We start from the raw sequence: 21061 nt of genomic DNA on the forward strand, positions 1-21061 counted from the left end.
TTTATTTATATTTAATATATAAACATTAAGAACATTAATATTAATAGATTATTTTGGCTAAAATGCTCCTATGCGATGCCTTTTCAATATTTTAATATCAATAAATGGTTTAGCTTCAATTTAAACAAGGATAAAGTATGATGTATTTGGAAATGATGCTATTATCTCTTTCCTGTTGACCTTTTAAAGATATTATAATTTAAACTTTTATTTTTATAAAATAGAACAAAATAATTAAAAACGATTCTTGCACTAAACAAGCATAGCTTTAAGAGCCCCAGGTTCTTTGACCTGATATATCAGCGTAAATTGAGCATAAACCTTGAGGGTAATAAAGTACGTGGGAAGTCGAGTGCGATCTCAATTCATTATTGGGATAATTATTGCATACACCGTGAAGCCGAATTCCCGCTAGTCTGCGATCGCAGCGCCTTAGACCGTGGTGTGGCTGTTCTGGCTGGCTAGTTGGTGCGTGACGTCACATAGAAAAGGAAAACATGGCTGAAGGGAGTAATGCAGATGTGACTGCTTAGCCCTTCGCGTAGTTTTTGAAGCACTCAGTCGTCTCGTTTTTGAAATGATATTCGACTTTAAGCTGGTGAGTACCGGGTCGACACACTTTCGGCCGGCCATCGGTGCCGCTTGTCGAATTTGTCGTCACCTGAAATTGCACAAGTCGTGTCGCTCTGCTCTTAAATCGCCCAAAGGTCTACACCCTGTTTTATTGATGTTGTCAGTAATCCGCGGTACACATTTATTTACTCTTTTTCTTATCTCTTTAATGAAATCGCCGACTGGCCGTTTTCCGAGGAAATTGAGCCGACGTTCGCTGCACTAATGCTGCTGTCGTGCTTGCGGCGCCCGCCGAGAATCATTAGATATTTTAAAAAAGTACAGCACTGCGCCTGCTACATAGGTCGCTATTTTTACCTTCGCCAACGCAAATTTGTCGCACTCTATCTTGCAAATAGTACATTGAGCGCTGAGCTGCACCGACTTTTTCTCAAACTACGACGTTGCTGCTGAAATCAAATCCCGAGCCTCCGCATGAAGCCCATTTTAAAGCAATTTGCTCTCCTCCGTAGGTGTCGATTACCCATTATAAGTAGTGAACAACCTAGTGATCGAGTAACGACCGGAGGGCACCATGGACGATTTTTTGCCTCTCCTCAACACCACGGACACCCGAGCCAAACTTCAGCTGGGCCAAGACATTATCAGCTATTTGCAAGATGAGGCCAATCCGCTCGAATGCGTGGACATCGGCCACTTCATTGACGGCCTTGTTCCCTGGATGGGCAGTAGTCAGTCCAAGGTGAGGGCCTCGAAATTAGTCCAGAAGGCCTTCAACTGAATTGAGTGTCATTTTAGGTTGCGCAAAACGGACTGGAGGCTTTTGCCCTGATCGTTGACAGAATGGGAGTCGACTTTAAGCCATATGTGACAATTGTGCTACCACCTATAATAGACAGATTGGGTGAGAATAATTTATTCAGCAGTATGATTTTCCTTTGGATAGCAGTGTTAATGAACTATTTTTTAATTCTTTCAATTCATTAGTATTTAAGGCCCACCAGCAATATAATATTTAACGTTTTATGTGTATTCAAATTCTGAAGTCCCTTGAATAGTTATTTTAAACATAGTTTATGATACTACATCTGAAAACAAATGTTTGTTTTTACTTAACACGTCTTATAAATATTGTGTTTGATTATTTGTTTACACAAATTGTCATAAACAAAACACGTGTTTTTGTTATTTTTCGAAATTTCAATTTCTGTTTTTCTTGCAGGTGATAGCAAAGATCTAGTTAGAGAAAAAGCCCAGGTGCTGCTGAACAAAATGATGGACAGTGTGTGCACACCGCAGCAGTTGTTTGACCGTCTGGCTCCTGCATTTAACCACAAGAATGGCAAAATCAGAGAGGAGCTTATGGAGTGTCTGCAGCGCACTCTGAGAGAGTAATAATTCATTGGATTTGGTTACGCAGTGAGAAAACAGCTCTTTTATTTCTGCTTGCAGGCATGGCTCCAACTCGCTGAGTGTGTCAAAGCTGGTGCCTGCTGTTGCCAAATTGCTGAGTGACCCTGTCGCCTCAGTGCGGGATACGGCGTTTGTCACTATGGTCGAAATTTACCGGCACGTAGGAGAGCGACTGAGACAGGATCTCGTTAAAAAGCAGCTCATCCCAGCAACTAAGTAATTTTATTTTTATTTTGGATTAAAAGTTTGTGATTATAGACTGGGCTTGGTTTTGTTGCAGATTGCCTGCGCTGCTCAATCAGTTTGACGAGTTGAAGAATAACGGAGAACTTATGCCATCTGCATTGGTTGAAGGTAGGAAAGAATTTCGCTTCGCCTCAACCGCTTGATAAGCAGTGTCTTTAAAAGGCAAATGCTATTTAAATTCATAAGGCACAGACCACATTCACGGTGACCTTGTCTCGCGCAGAAGATCAACATTTGCATTGCAAATACTTGAGGTCTGCTTGAAAAGCCAAACACTAATTGACAGCATCCTTTCCAATCTTATCTGACATCTGCGGCATTCTTGTATTTTTTAGAAAAAAGCGTTCTTTTAGAAAAATAGAATTGATGTTGATTGAGAGTGGGATGACAGATTGAGACCTTCTCATGCAGATGTCGCTCCACATGACGCACTACAGATAAGCAAGCTACAATTAGGGATTTGTGGGTTTGAAACCGCTCGCATATGCTTAAGGAGATGCCCACTGGCAAAACAGCTACTTGCCCTCTTTGCTGTAGTGTAGATAGGCATCAATTTTAGCCACGGTGGCCGCCCTGCTGCGGGTTCATTCATAACCCGATCTGGAAAGGCGTTAATATTCAAATCAACAGGCGCCGAGATAGATTTATTTTGACTGGCGTGCATTGCAATTAAGCACTCAATGCCACTCGCTCGCAAAATTACACACAGCTTTCGTTGAATCCCTGCCAAGACGTTAATCTCGCTCAATTGAAGGTGCGATTTCACTTACACAGGATATTGGCACATTAATGGCTGCGTGAAAATTTTGGCATTTTTTCTGCTCGTGAAAGTTGCTGATCGCCGAATTAATTAGTCATGAAATTTAAACGTACATTTCATTAGATTTTTTTCTTACCATAAATCCAACTTTTAATAAGCTCATACTTGAATCACCTTGTAAGTTCAGGCTTTTATCTTTTGAATTCCATTAAAATTAGACAAGATTATTTACTTGTAAATGCGTCAAAATAGATAAAGTTGCGATGAACATAGCACGAAAGTGTTGTTTACAATGAAACGATAACAACGTAAAGAAGTAAATCGGCACGAATTTCTTTTGAGATAAAATAATTCCTATGTTTCGGATACTGTTATTCAAAAAAATATCTAAAACCAACAACCTCAGCACGAGTGCTTGCTGAAACCTTTCTGTGTACATTTATTCTAGTAATAAACGCTATTTTTGTCAGTTATGAAAACACAAAAAAAATCGCTGGGTGAGGTGTGCCAAAATTCTTAGTCCAAATTGACTGGTTGCAGCAGTAATTGGAAGAAACCTCGTTTCGCTGATTGGCCGGCAGGAAAGTAATTTATATCCACTTAGTACTTAATTAACGCACGTGTCCTGAATCAGCGGCCAACCTTTCCTTGCCTTTTGTTTCCTAATTTGTTAATCCAGAAATGCGCCCAAGGCGCTGTCTGACGCTAGCCATGAATGAAAACAGCGCGAAAATTATTGCTGCATACTAAGCTGCACGGGACAATTACTATCATTTCTCGACCGCCCGCGGCTAACGACAGCAGCACCAGAGCGCGCAGCTTCGTAAATACCAATCTGCATAATTACACGTTGCCTGGGCAGCGAGTTGGCAAGACGAGGAGGAGGTTGTAGGTGGACACTCGAGAGCATCCATCGGGCCATGGAAAGACACAAATCTTGCTCCTCCCAATGCTGATTCTCGCTCTCGCATCGCAATTTATCAAGCGTGACCCTATTGTTCCGGCGCCGTGTAAACACAAATAATTTAAATCGATGGGATGGGAGGAGCAGATCCGCACCAGCGACGTCTCCCGCTTTTTAATCGTCTTTGAATAACTACCTTTTGTCTCCACAAACCGCAGTGTGTCAGTCTTAATATTTTCGTTCTTTATTATTGCCAAAGTTACTTGTGAGGATATAAGAAGTAAAAAGCAGATTTTTTATTGTAAATGAACTGACATGGACTGCGATATTCCTATTTTAAAAATTCTAATCATAATTTAAAAGGTAATATTTCTAACAACCAGTGCATTTATGTAATTGGACAACATGCCTTCTCAATGACAAATGGAGGAAACAGCAAATCAAAATTTACTGACTTGGAAAGAATTCTGTCTTTAAGTAGAACTGAAAAAAATGACAACAGTGCACAGCTTTCCTGCTTACTATTAGGAATTATTATCTCAACAATTCGTAACATTTAGAACCTCCAAAATTGAGTTTTATAGCCTTTTGGTGTTAATCGTTCTCTCTTTTACGCGCAAGGAGAGCAAGAGTAAATCCTCAATGACCAGAAAAAACAACTCAGAGTGAAAATCACAACCCTAGGCGCTACTCTTTCCTTGAAAAAGTAATCGAGACGCGTGAAAATAAGTTTTGTTGAAAACCCAAAGTGCTCTGTCCGCAAGCATGCTATCATCTATAAGTTACACTCACACAAAGCCTGCCGTGTGATGTAATCACACACAATGAGTCGTGCTGCCGGTAACCTGAGATCGTGTGTTCATTGCAAGTCAAGAGCTTGTCCTCTGCAATGGTTCATTGACACAACCACCGATCGAGGAAAAACTTGTCTCGCGCTTCGATCCTCTCGTCGAATTTAGCGATCGACGACTGCAGCATTTTGTACGCCTGCATGCACCAGGGTGGCTGTAATCTAATCGAATGGGAATCTATATTGGTCGACCTCCCCCGGCGCTCGTCCTCCTTACTTTGGATTTGTCAGCCGAGATTACATAATGGACCCAAGTAAACCGCTGACAGTTGTTTTATGGGCTGTAATCAAGCTGCATGTCGTCGTTAGGTGTCCAAATGGTTTTTTTGAATTGCTTTTAAAGGTCTTGTGGTAATAATTACTTTCGCGTGAAAAGGTAGTGCGGTAGGGGGCGTGCGACGCCATAAAACTTTACTCCTCGTTCCACAATTGATTTATTTTTAATTCGATTGTGGTTATTTTAGTCTGATAATTATTTTCTCCGTACTCTCAGTTGACTCGTAAAATAAAACTAAATCCTCCTTGTGAGGATAATGTATTTTAATATTTGTACGCTGGGTTTTTAGTCTGGCTAAGGCTCGAGTGTTAAAATCCAAACATCAAAAATATTTTTTTCCACAGAAATATATTCACTGCGGGCCAGCAGGTTAACTGAATACATGCATTCTAACATAAAAACATCGAAATAGAAAAAAACGATTGGGAATAAAGTGAAAAATCAGTCGGCCAGTTCAGTATACATTTTTATTCAGTTAAATATTCAACTAATGCCAGGTAAAGATTTTGCTTTCATAATTTTTTTCTGTCTTAAAACTCGACAAACTTAAATGATGAACCAAAATATCAATGGAATAGAACTGTAAATCCGGATTCAGCATCAGAAATTCCTCTCCATCTGCGCACATCCTGGTAGGCGCACACCAATTTCCGTTAGGGCCTCGGAACACGCTTTTCTCAACCAGCTGATTGCAATAAATGCATTATCCACTGGCGCACGGTGCATTTTCGTTCAATATGTGTCCGTCTCGATTTCTGCGATTACTGCCGCATTCCCCCTTTCGTTTTCACATCTCGGGCTCCCCCTCTAGCAATAACAATCCCCATGGCAGGCGTGCGAGTGAGTCAGTCTCTCGTCAGTGCCGCGGCGGCCGCGCTCCGCTCTGCACAATTCTCGCACTCGCTGCCACTTTGATCTGTGTCTGTGAGTTTGTTGTGTACGCACCTTCGAAATGGCAGATAACACTGGCAGCACTTAATTTCGCTGCTCGGTCGCGTGCTATGGTTGTGCGTCGCTAATGTGGCTCAACGGGAGCACTGGGGGGCAGCCGGCCACCTGCGCGCTGCCCCCGCCGCCCCATCAGCTGTGGGACGAAGATGACCGATGGATTTTGATGTTCGACAATGTGCTCAAACACCCTGGTGGTAAAACCAAGGGCTGCAGATGCGACATCCACGGTACTGATAGCAGGTTTACTCTCGAACTTTGGGGTTCTGTGTCGCACTCTCAGTTTGATTGTCCCTTATCTTTATGACGCCAGGTGATTGTTGAATTGCATCTCTTTCAATGAGTTGCTTTCATGATAGTCAAACAATGGCTCCGGGGTACAAGCGAGAAAGATTTGCCTTAATTTGATTGTAAAATTGTTCCCAGTAAAACAGTTAAACGTTTAACTCAATCGTCGGTTTCTAACTGCAGGTGCTTGCTCATAATTAGATGAAAGCTAATAATTATTACCAATTAGCATGTTTATTGGATTACTTCGCAGGTATTGTAACTATTTAAATTGCTCTCTGTCGGTGAGTTTTTGTATCTGCGCCAAGGGTGAAAGATCGCAGTTTGTCCAGTTCATCAAACTTTTTATGACGTCTGCGCTTATGGAAAACGCGCAAAATTTGCTCATGCTATTGGCTACTGCACGCGTCTCATTTTAATTAAAAAGATTGTACATAGCGTGATATTAGTGTTTTTCAATCAAGATTGGCTTCGTTTTGATTTGATAGCTTTTCAAAGTTATCTCAGCACATTCATCCAATTTTTATCTTGGTATAGTGTCACACAGCTGAAAACATTCCCGGAAAATTTTAAAAAAATTGTTAAGTGTAATAGATCACGCAATCACTACAAAGATTAAACAGAAACCAACTTGACAGGTTCAAACGCAACTTTTTTTATCTAGTTGATGAGAGAGATATTTAAAAACTAATTCCTCATAATGTTTCCACTCGTCACACAACATCAAACACGGCGGCCTCCTTAAAGCTCGCTTCCCATATCAATCGCTCTTATCGAAGCCCCAGTGTCACTTCGCAACGCGCAGCACGCAGCAAAATAACGCCAATCTCATCTTCATTGAGCTTTCTTGTGAGATTTTTAAATGCTGAGCCAACTTATAATTCGAACGGCGTCACACGAAATGGTCAATTTCGCCCGTGCACCAGCGTTAGTAGGGTTTCCCGCTTTCGTGAGCGCAACTTTCGACGTTGAATTTAAAACGTTTTCCAATGACTCGTGCCGCACTAGCGTTTGCGTGGAGCGCGGCCAGCTGCAGTTTTTATGTAAACACTGGAATGCTGGAACGTGAGCTTGAATTCGTTTGTTTACACCTCACTGTTAATAAAGCACCACGTCTGACGATTCAAAGCCCTTTTGCCGCGGGACAGGTTTCCACCAGGATCTCGCGACCGTGACTTTTATCAAAAAATACAATTAACAAGCCGCACGGATAATGGACACTTTTCTCGAACCTATATGCTCGCTCCGCCACCTCTGCGGCGATTAATTAAAGCAAGAGGTCAGCCACAGGTCAGCCGTGTGAAATGGAAAGCGGCATATTTTGATATTCGCCAATGCGTGAGCTCCACACCCAAAAATAAAGATTCGGCAGGCCGCTCGCTGCGTGCAACAACAAGGCCAAATCGGGAATGTTTTTGAATAATTAAATCACGCCTCAATGAGCGAATTGAATGAGCGACTCGTTAGGCAGTCGCGGCTCCTCATCTTCAAGGGCAGCGTTTATTATGATTGCTGAACTGTTTTATTGTGTTTCTGCAACAAGTAGTGGCTCGGTTTCCTTATTGTCCCCTTATAATATTCAATAAAACTAAGGTGGCTTCAGGATGGCTTTTGATTGATGGGTGGGCCCGAGACCGTGTTCTGCAGTAGTTTGTCGTCAGATCGACCAAAAGAAGACGTGGAGGCGCATGAATTTTTAATTATGTTGCCAGCAGGAAAAAGGAGTTCTTTTTCAAGCTGGGGAGAAGAGATACGGTGTATTGAAAAGAGAGCGCGGCGCATGTTTGTGTATGTGCTCTATGGTACACTACTTGTATGTAATACAAGTCGGCGCGAAGCAGGCGGGAGGCGTGTAAGTTTAAGTTACACCTGAAACCCCGGAGGATTATCGCCGCGGATTTGCAGTAAGCCGGCCAGCAGCCACCGCCACCCACTGCCTAAGTTCTTTGGCAAACACGCAACCACACTAGAATATGAGCATGAGCAGGATATTGCCGCCGCAGTCATAATAAAATTGGCACTTTGTAGCCTGGCAAGATCCAAACAAACGCGGAATTTATGCAAAATTACGTTACATGCCGCTATCTTGGGTTCGGCTGCTTTGTGATGGACACGAGCAACGAGAATTTGCGAACAACCAAGGCCAGCTGCGCTTGACTCGCATTCCAATAAATCTTGATGTTGTTTGTTAACGTAATTTCTTTATCATTCACCCACTTAGGAAATCCCCGATGGGTTTAAGTTGGCAGACAATGCATAGCCAAAATTGTAGCTTTGTTTGCTGCCTATTTTATTTTTATCTAATTTTTCTCATGCGCATCACTACATTTCAGAAGAATGACGTTATCGAGCATTGAAGTGAATTGTCTTGTGGGAATATTTTGCAACTGGTCTATCAATAAGTGCGATGGCGAAAATCTTTTTATCGTAATTTACAACCGTTGCTTTCACGCTTAAATTCTTGTTAGAACTCTATAAAATTGTACCGCTCACTTTTTTATGCGAGAAAATTAAGAGTGCCACTGGCTTTCTTTGCTCGCAATTGATATCTTGATACCAAACAGTGGCGGATTTTATTAGTTCGGTAGTTCAGCTAGGGTACTTAAATTTATGCTTTTCCAAGACAAAAAATATTTTTTGTTGGTTTAAAAAAAACGTTGTTTTATGGCCCTTTCTGGCTTTGGTTTTGTTATTTTCTTTTAATTGTTTTGTTCAATTCTGTAGCTACATAGTGGGACAGGTTTAAAATATATAGAGATGTGTTGTGTGAGTTGAATGTTGAATTGTCCTCCCTCTCGGTGGCAGATACTGGGTTTCAAAGTTGTTTTTAGCTTCGAGGTTCAATTTTGCCAGACCGTGGATTTTCCTGGCCATCCCTGAAAACCGCCACTGACTCCAAAGCCAAAAAGCTATATCAATCAGCTGCGCGGTTCAGTGAACGTATTATAATTTAATGAATTCTCAAAAGCTGATAAATGCACTCCTCTCAATTTTCCAATGCCAAGTCAGCACTTCCACGACTCTTCTTGTACGGATTCCGATGCATGCTACATATATTCACCTGACATAATCGATTATATTTAAATTCTAATCTTGTAGAGTGCATTGTTAAATCATGTTCCTGAGTGTTCTTGAGAGCTTTGCGAAAGTTGTCTGGCCGTGGCAGGGATGCCAATAATCTATTATCGATCAGCAGGTGTAGGGCATTGGAATTTAACCCTTGGAGGAGAGTTAAAACTAGGCTGCATTAGTGCACTGGCGGTACCAAGCCATTGCTTAGCGTCTGATATGAATCTCAATGTGCCACACTCGGACTGAATTATTATTAGTTTTATGACAACACACAAAAGCTGCAGTGCTACCTGGAGAGAGCAGCGCGAATCGCATGCTCCTTTAGTGATGGGCCCGTATTATATTATCGCTCGGCATGCTTACATAATTCCAGCGGCAATTATTTCGCCGTACGCGACCTTGACAGGCTGGTTTTATTGCCTCTTCAATTGTCAGGAATGGAGTAATTTATTTTAATAACGCGTCAAAATGCAAAATGCGCGCTTAATTGCACCCTGAGTGCTGCCTGTTAATTCGCTTCTGACGTGACAATGCATCAAAGAGTGCAAGAAATTTTGCCGGGAACGTAGTTACCCGGCTAAAAGTCATGCAACTTCAGTTTTTAGCCAGAAACTGCCGCTTCTTTTCCCTATCTGCGCGCACGCAAAACGCAAACAAATAAAAGAGTCGGATTTTTACGCAACAGCTCGCTTTTTTGTGGGCAACCTCGCTCTCCGGCCGCAGTATTTCATCTTGTTGAACGTTCACTCGCGTTTTATTAAATTAATCATTGTATCTGCTTGTACACTTGCACCCGATTGTGTTTATTTTGCCTTGAGTGGCGAGGCAGGTTTGTGCAAAAGAAGTCTGCACCTGAGGACAATGTGCCGGCTCCAGTCGTATTGTTCTGAACGGCAAAAAGCTGCTTCTCTTCGGCATAAATGGCCCACTTATCGGAGGCAATCCGCATCAGCTCTTTGTGCCGTTTGACATTAATAGGCCGATTTTGCAACACACTCTCGCGCGACTTTGACATTCTGCGATTATTGAGGCTTGAAAAAAGTTTCGCCTGGCTTTGTTATTATGCAAACGGACTGGCGTAACTTGAATCCTGCGTGAAGTGCGATCGAGATATCTTCTAATTGCTTGCTTAACACAAATGCGTGTGTTCCTCGTTTTCCTTACTTCACACACGTACACATTGCGCGTCATTTAGTCCAGCTGGATTGAGTTTCGTGAAATTGTAAATATTGTAAACAACACGCACGCATGTTGTCGGCAAAATGCTTACCGGAATCCTGGCAGTTTTTTTTCATTTCGTATTATGGAAATGAGAAGCAGGCGTCGGACACCTCGCCAACTCTGACGTAATTTCCACTCTTTGTTGTTTGAAGAGTCAGCAAACATGCATGTCAGCCGCGTAAATATCTCCTGGCTCATTAAACGCGCCCGCGTGGGCACAAGGCAAATTAAGACTGCCATTCTTCGTTCCGCACTGTAAAATCAAATTGCAAGACAATTTGATTTTCACGACTTTCGCCCAAATTCACTCGTTCTTGATTGCCGCCTATTCTTTGTCAGACGAGGTGTTAAATCACTCACCGCCCAAGCAGTTGTAAATTATACAGCCGCAATTCCACCGGTTTGTCATCATGATTTTATTGCTTGATTGCAGGTGGGTCCAGATACGACGATGAGCCAGACCGAGTTGGGGTAAGTTGCGAAATTGTTTGTATTTACATTAATGTTTAGCCATAGGAAATTATTTGCCTCTTTATTAAATTGCCTTGTACGTCACAAAACGCCAAATATGATCTGTAAATCGCCAACCATTTGTAAATCTTAGTAAAAAATTTTTACCAAATAAAGTAAACTCCTAATCTGAAAATTCGGCAATGAAAAGCGTAGTATTTGCAATTCAATGTTCACTGGAATAATTTTTTTACTTTTTTACCTCACAGATCGGTACTAAGAGTCGATCGGGAAGTCTCCCGAGACGAACTTTCGCCACCCCGGGCAAGCCAGGACCAACGGGGCCTAGCTCAGGTGCGTTACCTCAGCCGCTGCATTTTGATTCCCATAATTTTACTACAGCCATCTCAAGATAATAATTTAATACACATTCTCAGCTCAGTTTTTTCCTTACATGGCTCATGCTTTTGAACAGTGATTTGATTAACCCAGTCTTGTCTCGAACTTTACTTATATAACTTACTGTGAGAACTTAAATTATGATTTTTCCTTTTCCGGGTTGAAATTCTATTATTTTGTTGACTAATCTGGAATCTGGCACCTCGTTTGCATGCTCAGTTGCGGGACTACCCCCTCCATCAGCTACAGTCAGAAGGAATACATCACTTAGGAGAGCTGCCTCGAGTGCAGGTGAGTGCCCACGATATCAATTGATTAACGGTCTGTGTTGCCATGCAGTATTAATAACTAATTATTTGCATCCGCAATAATTTGCACGAATTTAAAGCCATTTTTTCCCAGGTGGTCAAGCTGGTGCCTTGGACGAAGATGCGTTCATCCGACAGTTCGATGAAGTGCCCACTGCGCAACTGTTTTCGGCCAAAGATTTGGACGAGCAGATGTCACAGCTTCGAGCCACCATAGAAGATGTTAATAAGGACTGGTCCAAAAGAGTAGATGCTGTAAGACAATGTTCCTGATATCGTGAACTCATATTATGCTGAAATTTGCAATTTTCATCAGCTGAAACGTGTTCGGTCGCTAATACTGGCCGGTGCAGCCGATTATGATGATTTGAAAGAACATCTTAGACTCCTTGAACCGGCATTTATGGCGTCTGTTAAAGATTTAAGGTGATTCAAAGTGCCTGTCTGATCCACTTGAACTGAACTCATTATGTGTGTACAGGTCCCAGGTTGTGAGAGAGGCTTGCATCACAATAGCCTTCCTTTCACAAAATCTGCCAAACAAGCTGGACCATTTTGCCGAGATGCTGTTGCCGAGTCTAGTGAATTTGATACCAAACTCAACCAAGGTGATGGCCTCCTCTGGTTTTGTGGCGGTCAGGTTTATCATCAGCCACACGCATGTTCCACGACTCATCCCTATTTTGACCAATTGCTTGAGCACTTCAAAAGCCAAGGAAATCAGGAGGGCTTGCTGTGAATTCTTGCAACAAATGATGAACACGTGGCCAACACACACTTTAGAGAGGCACATCAACATCCTGCAAGAGTCGATCAAGAAAGGAATAGCAGATGCTGATTCTGAAGCTCGATTGTCATCTAGAAGGTATGTTACCAGAAACATTAAAATATTTTGAAAAGAGAGCATTCAACATCTTGTTACTCATGTTGCAATTTTTATTTAAATAGTCACATAAACAAACAAATCTCCCATTTTAGGGCCTTCTGGGGATTTCAGTCCCACTTCCCTGAGCAGGCCGACAGTCTACTCAACTCTCTTGATGGTGCATACAAGCGGCAGCTACAGATGGAAGGTCCGTCGATGTCTGCGTCTAGCTCGAGCAGCTCGCTGCACCAAGACAGGGGCCGCGGCGCCATCCCCAGGTCCCGGGCCTCCAGCGTCACAGGTAGTGCAGAGAACCTCTACCGAAACACGTCCCACTCAGGGATGGTTCTGCCGCGTCGGTCAGGCATTCCGGTTCTTTCAAAGTGTGACTCAGGTTCAGTGAGACGACGTTTGATATTCTTCATGTCTCATTGTTTACCTTAGTTCGTATTATCACCCTGAGTTGCTTTGATATATATTTTATTTTGATACGTTTTCAAGGCACAAGATGATATTTTCGCTTCGTCACGCAAGAATCCACTTTGTTAGTCTCTTGTTTATTAAGGATTTGAGTTGTGCTCACGCTTTTTTCTGGTAGAATTAGCATGCTTCAGGTTACTATTTTATCAAAAAAATGTCATGCTAGTTAAGCCAAATTAGGTATTAATGTTTTTTATTGTGTTTGGTGTTGCTTTATTTTTCAACTAACAAATTGCTCGTCTTCACTCTCAGACCGTCAAAATCCCATGGCCTCTCCCCGTCATAGACCCATTACGTCGGGAACTTCGACTCCAGTTCAGCTACGTTCCAATTCAGCTATTGATCTTCAGGCAGCCCAGCGAGCTAGGGCCCGAGCCCAGTATGCCGCAGCTGCTCGTCTTAAAGTTGGTTCCGGTGCTTCACTGCGTGAGTGTTACTTTAGTTGCCTTTAATCAAGAGTACTTGCATGACACTAATTTTTTATTTGCAACTTTCATGCCATCTCTAAATTTAACAGGAGATGAGTTCGCAGGTAAGCAACGAATTGGCAGGCTTCAAACTTGAATTAAAATTTAAAAATAAATTAAAACGCGCATTTATGCACCAAATTTGTATTGTGCTTATTACGCTGGGCTTGGGCTGGATCCTTTGAGTCCCCATATTGTAAAGATTTGTTGTATCTTTTTGTAGCACGCCAGCGCAAAACATCAGATTCTGGTATGAATGCGAACACGATTACGTCACCAGAGAGAATGGGTCGAACGAGGACCAGAGTAGCTGGTGTTTCGCAATCTCAACGTAATTTTTACCCGCCTCTCAGGATCGATTTCCCTCTAATTTTAATTAAATCTGCAGCTAGCAGTAGGTCTGGCTCACCTTCATCTAGACTAAGTTACGCCACATACCGTGAAGGAAACGCAATTTTGGACTCAGGCCCGATGTCCATGGGCTCAATTAGCCGTCCTAGAAGACTGGGAAGTGGCATTCCAAGAAGCCAGGGAGCCAGCAGAGAGGGCAGTCGGGACCCAAGTCCCAATCGCTACGGAGGCATCTCGTATGGCTCAATGTTGAGGTACAAAACTGTTCCACAGAAGAGAACTATTATTTTAAATGCGATATTTTCATACAGAGCAAGGACTGGTTTAAATTATGGAACTCCTCAATCTGGACAGAGAACTGTCATGGCGCAGAAAATTTTGCAACAGAGCAGGGAGGCTGAGAATGCTCTCGCAGATGCATTGGTAAATTTACCAATTTGAAAGTATTGTTTTGTATAATGACCACATGTTTAGAATTTTGAGGAGGATTTCCAGAAAACACCAACCAGGAAAACCAGCAGGCTGTTTGATGATCATTCCGATGAGAGTGAGACCTCCAGTATTTGCTCTGAAAGATCATACGACTCATTTAGGAGACCATCTGATGTGAGTAGATGACGATTGTGTGGTACTCTTATGTTCCGTCTTATTTTTTGAGTTGGGTGTCTAAATTTGTGTTTTCTTTTGTGTGCTTTTATGTTCTGTGTTTCCGTCGACCATGTGTTTTGTGTGCTTTTTGGTGGGTTTCCTTCCAAATAGTACTGGACCAACTCTCAACAAAGACATTTCCAGAACAGTCTTTGGGAACAACCAAAGGTATGAATGCGAGTGGGCTATATAAAATCACCCTTTCCTCTCTGAACTTTTTATTTTAATAATTTGTGATATGTTTAACAAAATTCTTAACATCACTCTTGTTTGTAGGGTATTGGTGACTTCATTATTAGCTGTGCAAGTACTCACTGGCAGGACAGGAAGGAGGGTTTAGTTGGATTGCAACGATATTTGCAATCTGGGCACAAACTGACATTTCAAGAACTTAGACAAGTCACAAATATCTTCACTAAAATTTTCATGGATTCGCATACCAAGGTATGAACTAATTTCATTGACACTCTTGATATCTTTAGTTAAATAAACTGATTTTGTTCATCGATTTTCAGGTGTTTAGTTTGTTCCTGGATGCTGTCAATGATCTGATCACAAGTCACAACAATGATCTGCATGATTGGCTTTACATATTGATGACTCGCCTTTTCAACAAACTTGGAACGGATCTGCTTAACTCTACCCAAAAGAAAATCCACGTCGTATTGGAGAATATCAGGTAAATTAGTCATATCTAGTGCATTCTGTCTCTGAAGCAAAATTTTCCTCGTAGAACCAATTTCCCCGCGGAACTTCAGTTTGGTGCTATAGTGCGGTTCTTTGTGGATGCTACCCAAACTCCCAATATGAAAGTCAAGTTAACTGCATTATGCTATTTGGCTCAATTGGCCAATGCGATGGACCCAACTGCAATCAACGGTGGCGGAAGGGATACAAAACCGGCTCTCACAAAAATAATAACATGGACAAACGACCCTAAAAGTGCTGAAATTCGGAGAGCAGCCGGCGCTGCTCTGAATGCCCTGTTCAACCTCAACGTCCCAGCAGTAACGATCATGCTCTCAGAAATGCCATCTGAGTACCAGGTAGATAACTACCTCTTGTTTGAAAATCATTGTTGAAACATCAACTTTAAAGGATATCGCGCAGAAAGTTGTCGCTCAGCACTCTCGATATGGTGGAGCGGACAGCTCTTTGCCCTCATCGCCGCGAGTTGGATCGCCTGGCACGCCGACTCAACGCTCTCTGCATAAACAACTGGACGACGAGGATGACAGCTTGAACGCAGAGGACATCCACCGCTCCCTCCAACGCACGACGGCCGAAATCCAGAACTACAGCTTTGACGGTAGCAAATTGCTAGACAGAGATCGTGATACCACTTCTCAAGATTCAGGCATTAGCCAAATGTCAGCAGGTGGACACGGCGACAAGTTGGAGGAGAAGTTTGAGGAAATGTCAATCGCGACCAAGAAACTACACAGCAATGTAAGTAGAGAATGCTTGACGCTGCGAGCCGCAAAGTGACGTCCGTTTCAGGGGTGTATGCAGTCGCCTGCCAGCAGGAACTCGCCAACGTTACCAAGACTAACTTCAACGCCGTTGAGGGAGTTCAATGGCTTGGACAAAACGCCAAGTAGAGACGGCTCTTTTGACGCCACAGACAATGGGTTGTTGAATAGAGGTGAGCTCTCTTTTTGAATGTGCAATAAAGTCAAATAAAATTTAGTTGATTTCTTCTCAGAAAATCACCATCCTGAAAACCCTGAAGCGTTTCAAAAGTTGATGGAAATATTGGGCGTGGAGAAGGAAGTCGTAGGCAGCGGAGGTGAAAAGATTTCCTCTCTGCAGCAGTTGGCGAGAGTAGTTAAGGAAGGCAATGCTGCTACTATTGTTGAAAATTTCAAGTATTTACAATGTTTATTTACAAATAATCTGATTTCTGACCTCACACTTACATTTAGGTTGCTGCTAAGGGTTTTGTTGGAACAGCTGGGCAGTTCTGACTCAAATTTAAGAGTTCAGGTTTTGCAAGTGTTGACGGAGATGTTCCGCAAGTCCAGTCTTGCTACTAGTTTTACCAATTACGTTGAGCTGTTGGTTCTGCGCATTCTACAGTGTCACAAGGATCCCGTGAAAGATGTGAGTAAAATTTATTTAACCATGACATAATTCAATGCTCCATACTTTATTAAAAATCATGAAATTAGGAAGAAATATAAAGGGGGAAGTTATAAGAGGGGGTTTTGAATAATTTGCCAGAGTATTCTACATTTAGCCAGTAATTTTTCTGGAATTTCGTGTTTTCTGTAGATTGTTTATTGGAAGAAAGAATTTGAAAATTGGTCACTTCACCTGCTGCGAAAGCCATAGGTTTTGAGGCCGCACATAAGATGGTAACAGTGGTTACTTTCGATATTAAGGCTCTTACGCTGCTATTTCTGACTCAATCCTGTCACTATGCATTCTTGACTTACATTTTTTTATGTTCTGGAAACAAAAATCGGTTCAGCCAGTCGCCATAGAATCGGGATAAAATATTTTATCCAAGTAAAAAAATCTTTCCAGACTTTTCTACAGTAATGATATTCTTTATTTGACTTTTGGCATGCACATAAATTCAAATAAAGAATATTGTTACTGTAGAAACGCTGGGAAAGATGTTTTACTTAGATAAAATATTTTATTGATTGGCTGGACTGATTTTTGTTTCCAACAAGTCAAAAGAAACCATTTTAAGGGCTGAATGCACAGAAGTTTGATTGAGTCTGAAATTTAAGCATTTATTTGGCACAGATAGCATTTAATTGGCGTTGCTAAGAAAGGTATTCTGCTTAATTATAAATAATGGTAATTTTTCCATATTTTCTCATTTTTGTCCTGTTTACCTCATTCCTGCAAGAGATGTTAGATGTAAGGCATTTCTCTTCTACAGCCGTTGTTGACTTATTTTCTGCAAATTGTAACATTCATTTAGTTTAAAGATAGTTTTGTCTGCATATTATTTGTTAAACATTTCCTGATCTTGCTGATTGCCATGATTGCAGGTCGTAAGAGGCGCAGAGCTATGTGCAGCTGCCATGGTGTCAGTTTTACCGAGCGACCTGGTGATTCGGGTGCTGAGCCCCTTGATCACCACGGCTGAGTTCCCGCTCAACCAGGCGGCCATCAAAATGCTGAACCGACTGGTTGAACACCAAACAGGCGCCGAGGTGCAAGCACACTTGGGCGACCTGATGCCACTCCTGCTGAAGGCTTACGACAACGAGGAGAGCTCTGTGCGCAAGTCGGCAGTCTTTTGTCTGGTGGCGCTACACAACTGCATCGGTGAGGAGCCACTCCAACCACACTTGGTCAGTCTGACGGGCAGCAAACTCAAGCTGCTCAACTTGTACATCAAGCGCGCCAAGCAGGAAACAATGAACAACCAGCCACCGTCTAGCACAACACCCTCAACTTCGTCACCAGCATCACCCAAGAACATGCCTGCGCTATAGATTTGATAGGTATTTTTAAATACTGAAATAAAATTCCTACTGCGGTTTTGATAAATCCTTGCAAGTTCAAATTATTATAGTTGTGTAATTATTAATGCAGAAATTCACTAGCCACAAAACTTCCTAGTTGTCGTTATTCATTAAATTGTGTACCACAGTCAACAAAAGGCTAGGTTATTTATATTATAGTGTGGCAAGATTTCTTGCTTAATTTTCAGGGTTTTGCAAAATCCTTAATCTTATTTTTATGAATAAACTAACAGTACCCAAACTTAGATATTTCTAGGTGGTAACTTTTGATATAAAATGCTCTATCTTAGTAAACTTCTGGTGATAATTTTTGTTTAGAGCCCAGCTCGATTTGAATTTTGGTAAAATTCAGGATTCTCGCTGATGATCCTTAAGATCAGTTTGTTACAAGCGTTGAAATTTTCCTCTAAGTTCAACTTAACCTGATTGCATTATATTCGTTGATTTTAAGATTTTTTTACATTGTTTTGCGTATGTCTATAGATTTGTATAATTTCCTCTTGAAGAAACTTTCAAAAATATGTTTTTGGCATTAATTATGTTAATTATCATAGTTTTCCCATTTATTCCACAGAAAACGATCTAATCAAAACCATGTTTCAAAACTTTGAACAATTCACTTTTAAAACTCATCTTCTTAATTGCTTTCTTTTCTTCTGACATAAATGTGTAATTTTCTTATGTTCCACAGATACGAGATGAGGAAGTCCCGAGTGAGCTCGCACGCCTACCGATGCTTTGTTTTTGGTTGGGCAGCGTTTTGCATCTAGCCTCTTTTGAATATCCCCTGTCAATGTTGAAAAAAATAACTTTATAAAAGACATTCTGCTCTAAAATAACTTGGATTTTCAAAAGCTCTTGAGTGGTCCGCTTGTTAACAATGGGATGTAACTGCAATTAATGAAACTAGCTTTTCAAAATCACATTTTGATTGATACAACTCAATTGACTGGGCTAAGACTTAGAACCACTTTTTGCATTTTGGTTGGGATCAGTCTTGTGATTTTACTTTCCAATTAGGATTGCGTGTCTTACGTACCAAACTTTCGACTGGACATCCACCTCACCGCCTAACACTAGTCCTCTTTATATCAAGATTGGTTCTGACATTTCCAGCAGCCTCCCCCATACTTAATTGATTTATTGTTAATTCTTGTAAATATCTGTAATCTACTGTTAGCTCTTAATTAACTTAGATTGTAATTCAGTTCCTTAACCCCCTGATTTGAAGCCAATATATGTCACCACCTCGACTCTTGAGAAAAGCATTGTATTAACCAAGGTTGTGTCTCCCGAGATGGAAAATCCGCAATCACCTGATTTCTCTCCCAAATATGATGTGTACGTAGTTTATTTTTTTATTCTTGCTAATTCATGGTGGCCAAATGCCTACGATATCGCGAGCACAAAGGCTGAAAAGCTCAAAATGGTGTTGCTATAGATGATATCTTTTTTTGAATCTTCAATTTACGTGTAGATGGACAGACATCTCTTTGCTGAAGCTACGACCACTAAAAATATCTTTTCGCCGCCAGTGGATAAATAGGTCAAATTAGTTGTTTTTATCGCAGCCGCAAATTTAGTTGCTCTTGTATTGCTAAATTAATTAGGAAATTGAGTGTGGTGTTATCATATTGCGAATAAAAAATGTTTTTATTAAAACAAAATCATCTTCAATGCAGTTCCTATCATTTCAAAAATTTGGTCATTTAGGTTGAGATTTCTAGTAATACCCAGTTTCTTTCATACAAATAGTACCTTTATTTCATAACAAAACAACTTAATTCACTTTTCATGATTCAAAACGATACGGGCAGCAAGAAGCATGCCCAAATGACAATCCCACTGAGACAAGATTGTCATAATTTCAAATAAATATTTGTGAATTAAAATCAAGCAGGCCAAGAGATTTGCAGAGTATCCACGTGCTTTTTATGAGCCCCTGGAAAACAAACAATACATAATGGGTAAAATCAGAAAATCAAAATATTTATGAAGTACATATACAAAGAGAGAGGAAAATGTTAGTACAAATATAATAATATAATTAATTTCATCATACCAATTGAACTATTAAGAGCTGAAAATTTATTTTAAATTTGATTGATGTTGATTATGATTTAAAGGAACTCTTACACAATGATGTTGTTGATGGGAATGTGGATCAGCTTGACAAAAAATCCAATGAATCCCATCAAGCAGAATCCAATAGCAGTGGCCACAGCAATTTTCTGGAATTCTGCAAGCAATATTTCAATTAATAGATAGATATTATAATGCTTTAATTACATAATTAGCAACAAGAAAATAAAATGTTTAAATTGTGAATAGCTTTCACTGTTTATTTAAATTCAAAAAAGCAATGAAGAACATTTATATCTATAATAATTATACTATTGAAGGTAACGGGAATAAAGTCATCAAATTTTTACCTTTTCTGTCGGGTTTTGTGCATCTTTTGACCAAACGAATCGAATCTTTGGAGAACTGGCGGCCAGGTTCAAGAAAAGCCAAGACTTGATCCATAGCTGAGCTGAAAAGCATAAAATTTAGTCATTCTGGTTTATGCTCGGAATTTGAAAGCAATTTTGTGCAGCTGGCATAAAATTATAGATGAAATAATGAAATAAATAGTTTTTGTCTGCAAATTTGTATGATTACTCGAATTGGAACTCTTTAGTGTACATCTGAGAAACGAAAATCATCTATACCTTGTGTTTTCCGGGTTTTAGTAGACAAATTTAAGCGGATTTTGTGGCCGACTTCAGACTTCAGCTGCTACGGACAACAGTGTGGAATACAGACAGATCAGCGACAGCGACACGACAACGTTTTGTGTTGCCCTAAAATTCCACGTCGGCTGGTGGGGCGGGGCTATTGTGGCTGACGCTGAAGGCAACACGACCAATAAAAAGCAAAGGAGTTCTAACGCGGGAAAGTTAATTGGTTTTTCTTCCAGCAGCATAGTGATAGTCTCGGTCCCGAAAAATATTTCCTTTTACCGGAACTTCCTGGTGGCCCTGTGAAGTATTTTCCCGGGAATTCCCGCTCCC

At 41.0% G+C, this 21061-nt stretch overlaps 2 protein-coding genes across 9 annotated transcripts; one reads left to right on the forward strand and one right to left on the reverse strand.

Annotated features, from left to right (window-relative positions):
- Positions 1 to 452: 452 nt before the first annotated feature.
- chb (chromosome bows) lies at positions 453 to 19685 on the forward strand. 8 transcript variants are annotated; one of them, XM_065476655.1, is made up of 30 exons: positions 453 to 598; positions 1086 to 1315; positions 1372 to 1477; positions 1796 to 1964; positions 2026 to 2202; positions 2267 to 2340; positions 10986 to 11023; positions 11272 to 11356; positions 11621 to 11692; positions 11804 to 11964; positions 12026 to 12135; positions 12191 to 12574; positions 12688 to 12968; positions 13307 to 13480; positions 13572 to 13586; positions 13745 to 13852; positions 13910 to 14126; positions 14184 to 14295; positions 14347 to 14478; positions 14632 to 14688; positions 14797 to 14964; positions 15036 to 15199; positions 15254 to 15566; positions 15619 to 15829; positions 15878 to 15969; positions 16021 to 16165; positions 16211 to 16388; positions 16446 to 16623; positions 17529 to 17987; positions 18700 to 19685. In XM_065476655.1, the coding sequence occupies exons 2-29, from the start codon at positions 1148 to 1150 to the stop codon at positions 17976 to 17978; spliced, it is 4539 nt and encodes a 1512-aa protein (XP_065332727.1). In that variant the 5' UTR covers positions 453 to 598; positions 1086 to 1147; the 3' UTR covers positions 17979 to 17987; positions 18700 to 19685. The 8 variants fall into 8 exon arrangements, with proteins under 8 accessions (XP_065332727.1, XP_065332725.1, XP_065332730.1 ...); XM_065476653.1 differs by having other exon boundaries at positions 15619 to 15969; XM_065476658.1 differs by having other exon boundaries at positions 12688 to 12875; positions 15619 to 15969.
- Positions 19686 to 20140: 455 nt separating this feature from the next.
- Positions 20141 to 20881, reverse strand: LOC135934714 (protein transport protein Sec61 subunit gamma). Its single transcript, XM_065476660.1, has 3 exons — positions 20720 to 20881; positions 20441 to 20541; positions 20141 to 20247 (listed from the first exon to the last, which is right to left on the reverse strand). Exons 2-3 carry the CDS (start codon positions 20532 to 20534, stop codon positions 20141 to 20143), a joined length of 201 nt encoding a protein of 66 aa, XP_065332732.1. The 5' UTR covers positions 20535 to 20541; positions 20720 to 20881.
- Between the last annotated feature and the right edge of the window lie 180 nt (positions 20882 to 21061).

Source organism: Cloeon dipterum, chromosome 1 (assembly GCF_949628265.1).
Source record: "Cloeon dipterum chromosome 1, ieCloDipt1.1, whole genome shotgun sequence".
Classification (NCBI taxonomy): Eukaryota; Metazoa; Arthropoda; class Insecta; order Ephemeroptera; family Baetidae; genus Cloeon; species Cloeon dipterum.